The sequence below is a fragment of the Malus sylvestris genome, chromosome 7 (assembly GCF_916048215.2).
Source record: "Malus sylvestris chromosome 7, drMalSylv7.2, whole genome shotgun sequence".
NCBI classification, from domain to species: Eukaryota; Viridiplantae; Streptophyta; class Magnoliopsida; order Rosales; family Rosaceae; genus Malus; species Malus sylvestris.
In genome coordinates, this window is record NC_062266.1 from 1,426,624 (window position 1) to 1,439,036 (window position 12,413).

Sequence of the window (12,413 nt, forward strand, 5' to 3'; positions counted from 1 at the left end):
GCACACCGGGAGTATTCATGGCTGAAGCGGCCAGCATACATACGTAATGACTCGTCTGGCTTCTGGCGGATAGTGTACAAGTCATCTGCAGAGTGCAAGCGATCGGTTTGGAAAATGTGTTGGGAAACAAATAGTTTCCTCAATTCCTCAAATGAGTCTACCGTCTCAGGTGTAAGACGACAATACCAATTTAGAGCTCCACCAGAGAGGGTGGAGGGGAAGAGAAGACATCGTTCTTCGTCGGTGTGCATCCGGTATGCCATGGTGGACTCAAAGAGGTTAAGGTGCTCAATCGGGTCCTCTTTTCCAGTATAAAGTTGCAAGCCAAGCTTTTGCTTTGTCTTTGCTTGAAGGGGGGTGTTGAGGATCCTCCTTGTAAGAGGGCCAGGCCTGGGTTGGTTCCAGTCAGGTATTTCAGCCTGACGTTCAGCCTTCAACTTGTTTACTTCCTCAAGAAGTTGTAGGACAAGGGGGTCCTGAGCGGAGTTATGTGTCACTGGAGCTTTCTTTCGTAAATCTCCATCTCCTCTTGGAATTAGGAAGGTTTGATCAAGGGCATGTGATTTTTCCCTGGACTCGCTGTACTGGCTTCCAAGGTATGTCTGTCGGAACACCTCTGAGTCCCCTGTACCCTCATGTCTCTCTAGGACTTGTTGCCCCTTCCCCAAATTGGTGGCCGGCTTGGGCCGTGGCAGGGGACCGAGTCTCTCAGAAATCCTTGGGTCATTAATCTTTGAGCTTATATGGATGGAATTCTCTCGACGTTGCTTCAGGAAATCCCGACAATCGCGAAAGACGGCTTTCGATCCTTCTGCCCCTTCAGCAAAGAGGTGTCTCCCTCCACTTCTCATGGTTCGGGTCGAAGCAACTGGGTTAAGAGAAGCCTCATGTTGATTATCAAGTCGAGGGGTAATCTGTTCCCTATCAGGGATATCTATGTCGAATGCATGTGACCCTCCATGTTGGAGGGCACCCAGTTGATGGTTGACTTCCACGGGGGCAACAAGCTCGCGTGTCTGAGCTTGCCTAGCTTCGTGGAGTGTCTCGAAGAGCTTCTCATATTGCTCCTGGAGGACCTCATTCCTCATTGCTATCTTGTTGTTCTGAGCTTCCAACTCATCGACTTTAGCTTGAAGAAGAACTCGTTTTCCTTCCTTCTTTCGTTGTTTCGCACTATGTGCAAGGGGGTGTCATTCTGTGTGCTGTGGCTTCCTTCGCTTCCCATGTTGGAGAGGGATGCCTGATCAAAAGAAAGTGTACGAATGATAGAAACCAGCTTGACACAGCTGAAGAGAGTAGGAATAAGTGTCGTTTCCCACAGACGGCGCCAAATGTTGATGCACAAAATCAGCGAAGACTTTGGTACAACAGAAAGTGTCAGGTTTTGTGACCTTCGCTCGGTTGCTTCGGTCACTAGTGAGGATAAGTACGTAAATGAATAGAGACAGAGAAGCAAACACAGGATGTACGTGGTTCACCCAGATTGGCTACGTCCACGGAGTAGAGGAGTTCTTATTAGTAGTGAAGGGCTTACACAAGTACAAAGGATCAAGCTCTCAATTTAGTGAGTTCTTGTGAATGATTTAACACAAAATGGCATTAGGCAATATTGTGGGGGAATGACCCCTATTTATAGAAAAACTTGTAGCTTTGTCACATTGACATGTGTCATGTTATGATTGGTTCTTGATGTCGACACGTGCTGCGCTCTGATTGGCTTCTAATCTTGACACGTGTCGAGTAGTGATTGGCCTCCTGGTCGGAGGGGAACTCTTCTGGGTCCTTGACAGTATAGCGTTGGCCGGTGCTCGGTAGTTTCGGGATTGGTCAAGTATGGTACAAACACTTCCAACATTATATCTCAATCCATAGCTTGTAACATATCAAGGAATCACGAAGCACAATATTAATATTTAATCACGTTAATCAATCAGTGAGATAGCATATCATTTCACGAATTTAATTAAAGAACTCTGCATAATTCCCTACTTGGTTTATGGATAATAACATGGTAATTCTAATTTGTATTCACAAGATCCATCGTGGGTAACTCCCATTCACACGAATCTAGGATTCTAAGATAACCTTATGGGAAAGAGCAAGAGCAAGGATTCTGGACTACTTAACGGAATCAAAATATCAAACGGTTTCTCATAATTTACCCAGACCTATCGCATGTGAAATAAGTGCCTACATCATGGAAATGGTGCTATCAAACCAACGCACAACTTACCTTCTACCTCCACACTTATGATTTACAACATGAGGACATACACCATCCATTTCTGTAGATGTACCTGTATATAAAAGCCTTGGCAGTTGGTGCACACACATATATATATATATATATATATATATATATATATATATATATATATATATATCCAGGGTTATAAGTAAGCTCATTTGAATAAGCATACATAGATATATGTATACGATAAATAAGGAAACAATTTCATCCCTTCATTAATTTATACATACATATAAGGATTCGTTCAACTTCAAACATAAGCAGAAAGGTCTGATAATGCTAAACCAATAAGATGGAATCAATATGCTCATCAACAATGGCTATTCACTGTTATCACAAGGATAAAATTTGGACCACGTCTGACTAAATGTATACTAACAACTCTAGCAAAATTGTACCAAATATGAAGAGAAACAATTTCACATTATGGAACAATATAATTGTCGATTCCCCATCATCAACATTACATTAATGCATTCACTAACTTTAAAGCAACAAATGCAACATGATAAAAGGGTAATTTTCAAATAAGACTATACATACATTATGTTAACCATCAGCATTTCATAAATCGGATGTCACACACCGGGAAATTCGACTTTTTCCAAAAATTCTCAAATTTTACAGGAATAAAGATCTCAACAAGTAGAGTAAACTATATACATATGGCCAAGTCCAATTTGGCCAGGAAAGCCCTCAGATTGACTCGCACCCGTCGAAAACCCTAAGGTGGGTGTTCTTCAATTCGGCTTCCTCGGTGTTCCAACGCCCCTACAACTAATTGGGTCTTGTTCTTGGGTCCAAGAGAAGTTGATCAAGGGTGATGGTGAATGGTGATACTCACCGAAACGACGAATCGCCATCGAGAACCCCCGGGAGCTCTACCCGAATTTGGCCTTAAAAGCCTTTCAATTTGAGCGAATAAGGTAGATGAGAGGTTGTGGAATAAGTTGCAGGTGGTGAATGGGTGCAAAAGGCCTGAAAAATGAAAGGATTTTGGCCTGAAATTGGCCGGGTCGATGGGGGGCGGGGAATTCTTTCCCTCTTTTGTTTTTCTTTCTTCACTCGCCACTCCTGCAGGTGGTGAATGGGTGCAAAAGGCCTGAAAAATGAAAGGATTTTGGCCTGAAATTGGCCAGGTCGATGGGGGGCGGCCGGGGGGGGGGGGGGGGGAATTCTTTCCCTCTTTTGTTTTTCTTTCTTCACTCGCCACTCATGTGGCTTTCTTAAGCAACACACCTTCAAACGTCGATAATTATACCGTTATAACTCGGACTTGCAAACGGCTTTCGCCTATGTGTTCGTGGGTTCGAGATCTATTTAAAAACACTAGTTAAAACTTTGAAAAGTCAACGGAAGATAAAGATTGATTTCGAAAATTCAAACCTGATAACTATTTGATTTAATTCCCAAAATTTACAGAATTAAAATTAAGTAATAAAAATAACGTAAACGTGAAATACGAACTTAAATTACGAGATACATAATGAATAGTGAAATTTCGGGGACGGGATTTCACACTATTGGTTGAGATCGATTAATAATGTTGAGATATTGTTCCTTATATAAGCCTAATTTTGATACATAGATTGGTTTATTTTGTCCAAACCAACTATTTTGTGACTCAACAAATTTGTTTGAGAAATTTTAATGTTGGGCATATTAAGGGTTATTTATCTAATGAAATGAACCTTTAATTTATTTAAGAAATTTTAGTGTTTTGAGCATATTAAAGATTGTAAATTGGTTTTATTTAAATTATGAATAAATTTAAAATTTTGGTAGAGCTTGGGAAATATTGATGGAGTTTTGCATACCTTGAAACATGTCCCATTTGATTACGATTTTGATAGATTTTCCTAACTCCAAACTTTGTGAAATTTGTCATGTTGTATTATATAATGGATTGTATACACATAAAAGTTTCATCCTTTTTGTACAAGAAATGCATTTATGGTAAATTTTTGTGATACTATGTTGCTGGAATTTTGCAGCATAATATGTTAGTGATATTATTTTGATATACCTACGCAACTCCAAAATTCATGAAATTTTAGTATGATATACATTGAGAAGTTTTTTTTTAATATGAAAATATTCACGAACATTGGTTTGAAAATGAATTATTGGTGAATTTTTAACTCAAGCTGCAGAATTTATGCGGTTTCTGCTGCACATTCCATTTAGATTTTATTGTTAGCCCACTTGTAAAATCGAAAAAAAATTATGGAATTTTTAGTGACAGTAAATTTATGTGTACTTCATTTCTGGAAATTTTCATGCATATTGGAGGAAGATTGAATTTTTTGTGAATTGTTTAGTCTCCAGTATATACTGCAGAATTTTTGCCGTTTCTACAGCACATCCCATTTCTAATTTTCTTTTAGTATACTTGTAAAGTCTAAAAAATTATGAAATTTTGGGAATTAACAAATTTTTATTTTTAATTTATGTCTGAAAATTTTCATGCATATCGGATGAACAATGAATATTTGGTGAATTTGTAATCTCAGGTCTGTACTGAACATTTTCTGCAGTTTCTAAAGCACCTCTCTTTTCGAATTCATTTTGGCTCGCTTAAAATTTTAAAAATCATGAAATTTTGTGAAATAGTAACCATATATGTCTAGTGCATACCTAAAAATTTTCATGACAATCTAAAGAGAATTGATTTTTTAGTGAATTTGCAAACTAGAGTAGTACTACCGAATTTTGGTACTTCAAAACTAGTTTTGTTATGTGCTATTGTTTCACTGATTTGTGCACATCTATTGGTACCACTTATTATACAAGTTTATGGTTCCAATATGTCCTTATTTTATGCAAATTCTCAATACTAATGAATTTTATAGACAACACTGATTAAATTTTGATTTAAAGATGTATTGGTTTGTTTTGCTTAAACCAATGTTTTGTTGGGTCATCAATTCTGATTATAATGATAATTGTCTTTTTAGAGAAAATTGGAAGGTGACATTAGTTTACTAATTGATCATTTTGGTCTCTATCGAATAACTAAATAACCATGTTTCCTCTTTCGAGAACTCTATTGTTCAATGTCAACAACGACATACTTTTGTGTCTGATTGAATCTTTTGAGAATCATTGAATATCCAACAAAACGGTTATTTAATAATGTTCTAAAGGATTATTTTGAAAAATCAGAATTCTAATTTATATGGTGAAAACTTTTGTCCCAATGGGAATTTCAGGAAATCACTCACCAATTATAAATTAGTATTATAGCAAATCATAAAGTACTTCTAATAACATATTTTCATCTGGCCAAAGCTATTGAAGCTATATGTATTTTGTGTATTTTATGTTTTGGCTAGCTTTGCAGGTATTTTCTTTGCATGATTAGTTTCTGCCCAAAGGTGTAACAATCATGCAATTTGCAATTGGTTCGATCGTCCACAACTCGAATACTTCTTTGATGAATCTTGCAGAATCGAGAATGAGTAGGTAAATTTGCAAAATCTTTTGCCTTAATTTTCTTTGAGTTCTAAATTGGATTAAAATTATTGTTGAAAAATTGATGTTATTGAGATATCTAAGTTTTTATTTTAATCGACTTTGTTTTAGAATTAAAACATAAATTTTGAGTTTGGATTCTGTTATTAGGTTTCATTTTAATGTATGACCTAATCTTTAACGTATATGTGAGTCTTCACTCATACACTAAAATAAAATTTGTAGTCATTGCATAAGTTTTTTTATTTATGGAACTTTTTAATTCTAACCTACTTTAAAAAAAAATTATGTATTTGATCTTTATTGATTCAACTAGCCTATATTTTGTTATATGAAAACCACTTTCTCTAGTGTTTAATCTTGCAATTTTGAGTGTTTGCCCAAGTGGGAGAAATAATGTATTATGAGCTTCACACTCATCAATGTTGCATGCTTTTAATGGTCATAGTTTTGGTAGATAAAACGTACATTATCATACTTGTTTATATTTTATTTGTTATATATGTAACTAATCTTGCAAGAAATTTAAGAAGGGTTAATGAGTATATTCTACTCAAAAGTGTTTTGCTTATTAATTCTTGTTTGTTGTTCAAGAAATCGGACTTGTGATTTATATGTTATTGATGGATAATTAATCTGCTCAAAAGTGTTTTCTTATTCAGTACAACTATAAATCAATGTATAGTGAAGCATAGAATTGACAAGATTGTATATACTTCATCTGCTCAAAAGTGTTGAAGTTATATACGTTTGCCCTTGTATTTTATGTTTTAGCTATGCAAACCTAATATAATTAGTTTCTATCCAAAGATGATTATGGAATTATATGCTTTTGATGCAATAAGAAAAGATTTAGTTAAAGTTTTTTATTTCTGTCAAATGTTAGATGAACAAAATTGACCAAAAGATTTTGTATAGTTTTTTAATCACAAGAGTCATTTCCCTACAGATATCTAGCATAAAGATGTTGAGCTCACAAATTTTATGTTTTAGATCCCACGACTAATGTTTTGCTAACAGGAGTATTTGAAAGGTATCTGTTTCATTTTGTAGACATTTACAAAGTTTTTTTTTTACTCTCTTAATCAGTGGGAGTAAAATTTGAAAAATTGAAGTATTTAACTATTTTGGTTAGTGGGAGTAAAAGCTTGCCTTTTGTTTTGAAATATTGAAGTGTGAGTGGTTGATACTTTAAGGGTAATCTTGTTTAAACTTTCGTTCATAAGTTTTAATGAGAAATCCTAATTTTGTTATTATATCAGATTGTTTAAATTAACAAAAATTCGTGCAAGGAACTCATGCTAGAGTTCATTTTGTTTAGTGAAACAAATATTTGGTTCATCAGTTTCAGACACCATGGCATAGTCTGCAGCTATATGCTTGGATTGAATGTGCATGTGATTATAGAGCACAAATGCATAAAAATATGCATTTGGATTTCTATAGTTCTACATTCAGTTTGAGTAATAGTTGTCTTTTGAAGGAAAACTGTTGTATCTTTGGTTCAATGATCACTGTGATTCTTGTTGCAATCAAATTGTTGGTATTGACACTCAAAGTGGGAGAATGTAAGATTCATGTTGAGTTGTCAATTATTATGAATCGAATTACTTGAAAGACAAATAACTTGATCTTCAAGATATTTGGCTTTTAACGTGATTGAATATTGGTTAGCAAGAATCATGGAACCAAGATATAATTAGTTGACTAATTGAAACCCTAATTAAGTAAGACATATTGTACATGCCTTGGTGGGACAACATTAAGAATAAATGGTGATTTGGTGTATTCCTCTAATTACTATAATAGGTGGAATTGGAGGAACCCTAATCACTATATTAAGGGTGTCCCTGCTTTCACAAAATACACGTTCCATTCCGAGCAAACCTTATTATTGCTGGAACACTTCCGCTTGTTGAAAGTAGAAGACCCATTTCTCATCCGCAAGAGTCATGTTTTCTAAATTCCCAAGATAAGTAAATTGTAAATGATTTATTGTGATTATGGTTTATCAAATCCGTGATCCTAATGTTTTGTTGTTCTTATGATTTCAGAAATATCTTACACGGCTGATACCATGTCGGTAAATTTTGTTATTGTCTAGAGATGATTGTATATATAAGAATATATTACAATACGTAACAGTAACAACTTATCTATTCACACTATCTAGGGTATACTTCAGTGATAGATCCTTCATAAACGGACGGAGATGACTTGCTGATAGATTGAGCAGAGTCCAGCGTTGCCTCTAACATGTTTCCCATTGCTCTACTTTGGAGGAAAAATGCCGGTTGTTGAGGTAATGGCAGAGTAACAGAGTAGCTATTGAGCATGAGAACTACCGATTGCATTGTCGGCCTGTCAGCTGGATCTTCCTGAACACAAAGTAAGCTGATGTGGATGCATCTAATTACTTCAGTCCTCGAATAAGAGTCCCACAGACACGGATCCAACAATTCCAAAGGTGCCCCATCTCTCCATAACTTCCAAGCCTGCATAAAATTCAAAAGTTTAATTCATGATGCTATGTCAATGCAGGAGAACAGAACACTACACTTTTCATTTCAAGCTTACATGGCTCATGAGGTCCTCAGCTGCATCAGTCTGAAAGAAGTAACTGTTCTTCTTGCCACTGATGATTTCTAGAACTAAAACACCGAAACTATACAGATCGGACTTGATAGAAAAATGTCCGTGCATTGCATACTCAGGAGACATATAACCACTACAAGGAGCATAACCATCAGTATAGAAATTATAACAAAGATGTAACGAGAAAACATTTCAGATTCAATTCGATAATTGCAAAACAAAAGTGGTCGTGACAAAAGAATGAAATAGGTAACTTACTATGTTCCGACAATTCTATTTGTGCTTGCTTGAGTTTGATCAACCCCAAATATCCTGGCCATGCCAAAATCAGATATTTTTGGATGCATCTCCCCATCTAACAATATATTGCTGGCTTTAAGATCACGATGTATAATTCTAAGTCGGGAATCTTCATGCAGGTACATGATTCCTCGAGCAATTCCTGAAATAATCTTGTAACGTCTTGACCAATCCAATTGCCCCTGTTTCTCAGGGTCTGCAAATCATCAAAATCAAGTTATCATCGACGAATTGCTATTGCAATAGGGAAAGATTATCAGATGTTTGAGTGTACAAACCAAATAGGAAACAGTCGAGGCTTTTGTTGAGCACATATTCATAAACAAGAATCTTTTCTTCGCCTTCCAAGCAAAATCCCAATAGCCTAACCAAATTTCGGTGTTGAAGCTTGGCTACCAATACCATCTCGTTCTTAAACTCTTCTGTGCCTTGGCCAGAGTTCCTTGATAGCCTCTTCACAGCTACTTCTTGACCGTTTGAAAGTGTACCCTGCGAGAAAACTTCAATCAAGCAATGGAATGTCCACTCATGGCATTCATGGACGGCTTATGAGGCTCCAAAATCATTCAGATTTTGCATGCATAAAAGTTGGAACTTTGTAGACCTGAAGGAGCACTCATGTCATATACTGATTAACATACCTTGTAAACTTGACCGAAACCACCTTCGCCTAACTTGTGATCATCGGAGAAATTGCTCGTAGCTGATTGGATGGTAGCAAAATCAAATTGCAAAGACTCGACAGTAGTAATGTCATTCTCACCTGCACAACCAACCAAACCATAGAAGCATAATGTTTATGGGCGAGGAATAAATGCAAGGAGAATCAACGAGAATAAACAAGAGGAGGATCGCAGAAGGATATATTTGTTTACCGCTTGGTTCGTCTGCTGCTGCTTGATTGTACTTCTTTCTTGCTCTCCTAGTTATGCAACAGTAACCCACAACGAAAAGTAGCACAGATACAGATATTGGTACAGCAATGGCAACAATTGTACTAGTTGGGATTTTGCTTTTTCCTGTAAAATAAAAAAATATATATTGAGAAATTGGTAAAATCAACAGCCACAGGACAACACCATATTCCCCTGTTCCAATAAACTACCCAATAAACTAATCTGATAATACAAGAATCACTTGATTGGGGCTTTTAAAAAGTTTGTTCACTATACCTTTAGGCGGAGGAGCCCCTGGTGCAGGCGCAGGTGCTGTGGCGTTCTCGGCGTAGAAGGGGTAGATTTCATACCTAACGTTACAACTCGGAAACAGAACTCGTCCCCCTTGCTTTCCGCTACAACAAATCGGCAATCGCCTTATGGCCTCCCTAAAGCACCGGTCGCAAGCAGCCGCGGACAGGTCCTGCGTGCACTGCCCGAGGCTGTACAGCGTAATCAGATCAGTGAACTTAGCTTGTTTTGTCGCGAACTTGTCCGTGTCGTTGGCAGCCTCGGTAGCCACCTCGTTCATACTCGCCGCCACCACCTGGTTGAACCGAGTCTGTTCCGTTGTTACGTTCTGCGAATTCCACTGATATATGCCAGGCGATTCGGCCGAGGTGGAAAAGAATGACTCGTTGGAGTACCGTAGCATGCAGTCGTCGTACCAGATCACCACCTGTTTTTCTATGGGGCAGCGTTCTGGGGCCTGGGCGGTTGCGGTGGCGACACAGTTTTCGCAAGCGTTGGTGGCTACGACGTCACCGCGGCAGAGGAAGAGGCCGTAGACGGCGTTGTTTGGGGTTTGGACAGAGGCGTTGTAGAAGCCCGTGGAGCGGTTGGCATTGGAGGAGAGGGTGGAGAGGAGGCGGTTGAGGTTGGACTGGAAGGTGGAGTTTGGGGTGAAGGTGGTGGTGTTTGGGCAGGCGTGGTAGAGATAATCTGCTTCCGTATTGGTGAGAAAGCTGGGCAGAGTAAAAATGGAGAAAATCAAAAGAAGGGTAGTCATGCTTTTCATTTTTTGGTGATTCATAGTAACATCATAGGGTTTTTAACTGAGTATTAACAAGAGCAATGCAGGGGTGGTAGCAAGACTTTCCAGTTTTTAGTTCCTCTCATACAACCGGGTTTTAGCCTCACTGCCATCAACCTCTAATAAGTGCTTTCAACTTGTTCAACATTGCACTATTCTGTCCACTGACCACTTGTTTTGTTGTTTATTCGTACAAAAAGCAAGGGTGATCCTATTGGTAGATGTAATGATGTTGATAATTGAATTATACTGATTAACGTGTTTATTTTTTTATTAATAGTAAATTATTTTGTTTGAAATTTAATTTAAAATTTTAATGTCCTTAACATTACCGAAAAAGTAATTACTGCTTCCAGTTGACAAGTTTAAATTACTATTTTTATAAGTGATATTCTAAATTAATTTAATTTAAATTATAAAAGAGAGATCCATTTAGGATGCAACGAAGAAAACATTAACCAATTTGATTAAGCCCACCTAAATGGAAAAGAATCCTTGGATCTTAGGGATCCCGGAATTGCGACTGTTCATTGTACATCGTACTGTCAATTTTCATTAGGTATTATTTATATTTAATTTTAAATTTTAAAATAATTTCTGACCACACGATGTACGATAAACGATCACGATCACTGGGTACTTAAGATCTCTAGAAAAATGATCCGGCGAGAATTCTTTTCCCACCTAATAAATTGCCAACTTTTAGATGCGAGTAGGTGTTGAAGCTATCTCAGTGGGTAATTGTCTTTATCATCAAATTCATAGTAAAAGAACACAAAGGAAGAGAGGAAAAAAAAAAGTAGTAGTTTGAAGCAAAGAAAAATGCAATGGGGACGGGAGTGGTAAGAGTGTGACGCCAGTTACGTATGGGAAATTTCAGCTTTGGTGGGGATTTTTCCAAGGATTATCTAGTTCTAGCATCAAGGAACAAAAAAGTCCTCAAAAAAATTATTGATTATTACCCACGCGGATGTTAGAAGTTCCTTAAACTTCAAGAGTACAATATTGGGATTTACTATAGTAATATTTCATTTACCGTCATGTAAAAAAGTTAAAAACTTAAAATATAGGACAATGCATTATTGTGGTGAAAAATCACTATAAAGACATCTTTTATTGTTATTTTATCTTGTCATAATGGCCCATTGAGTGTTACATTTGGCCAATTGAGAGATACACTATTATATTGTTCTCCCTCATACACCAACATGTGATAAGTTATTTCTAGATGTTCGTATTATATATGTGTTTGCAGTGGTTGAATTAGAATTTTCAAATAATAGGGTCTTAATTTAAAAAAAAAAAAAAACTTCAATGGAGCATTTCGTTGAGCACCTATTGGGCACTTGTTGATTCCTGCCAACATTTGCCAAAAGCTTACGTGAACATATGTCGACAATTACTATGATTAGTGGAAGCTTGTCGAGGGTAGTTGTAGGAAACTGTCAAGTAATGTTGAATACTACCAAGAATTGTCAACTGAGGCATTTCATCAAGCACTTGGTTTGCACCATAGAGTCGCATACAAGAAGAGATAGATGATAAAAGAAAACAAATTAGAAGGAAGAAGTTATGACTTAGTTTGTCATAACTGTTTATAATGGTCAAATACAAATACAAAGTCAAATATACATAAATATTTGAAAACTTTTGAAATCATAAACAACCAATGACTCCATATTAATTCCGCCATTGCAAGCTTGTACTTTAAAATATCCGCGAACATTTGCCTAAGAAAACAACATACATATTATTTGCCAAATTCATACAGGTGAAAATTAAAAATTGCAATGTCGGAAAAAGTAATTGAAATTTTACAATCTGA

At 36.7% G+C, this 12,413-nt stretch overlaps 1 protein-coding gene across 1 annotated transcript; it reads right to left on the reverse strand.

Moving 5' to 3' along the window:
- Window positions 1-7,790: 7,790 nt before the first annotated feature.
- On the reverse strand, window positions 7,791-10,664 carry LOC126628319 (cysteine-rich receptor-like protein kinase 10). The gene is made up of 7 exons (XM_050297951.1): window positions 9,793-10,664; window positions 9,496-9,639; window positions 9,262-9,383; window positions 8,899-9,109; window positions 8,579-8,816; window positions 8,303-8,453; window positions 7,791-8,220 (listed from the first exon to the last, which is right to left on the reverse strand). The coding sequence occupies exons 1-7, from the start codon at window positions 10,586-10,588 to the stop codon at window positions 7,891-7,893; spliced, it is 1,992 nt and encodes a 663-aa protein (XP_050153908.1). The 5' UTR covers window positions 10,589-10,664; the 3' UTR covers window positions 7,791-7,890.
- Between the last annotated feature and the right edge of the window lie 1,749 nt (window positions 10,665-12,413).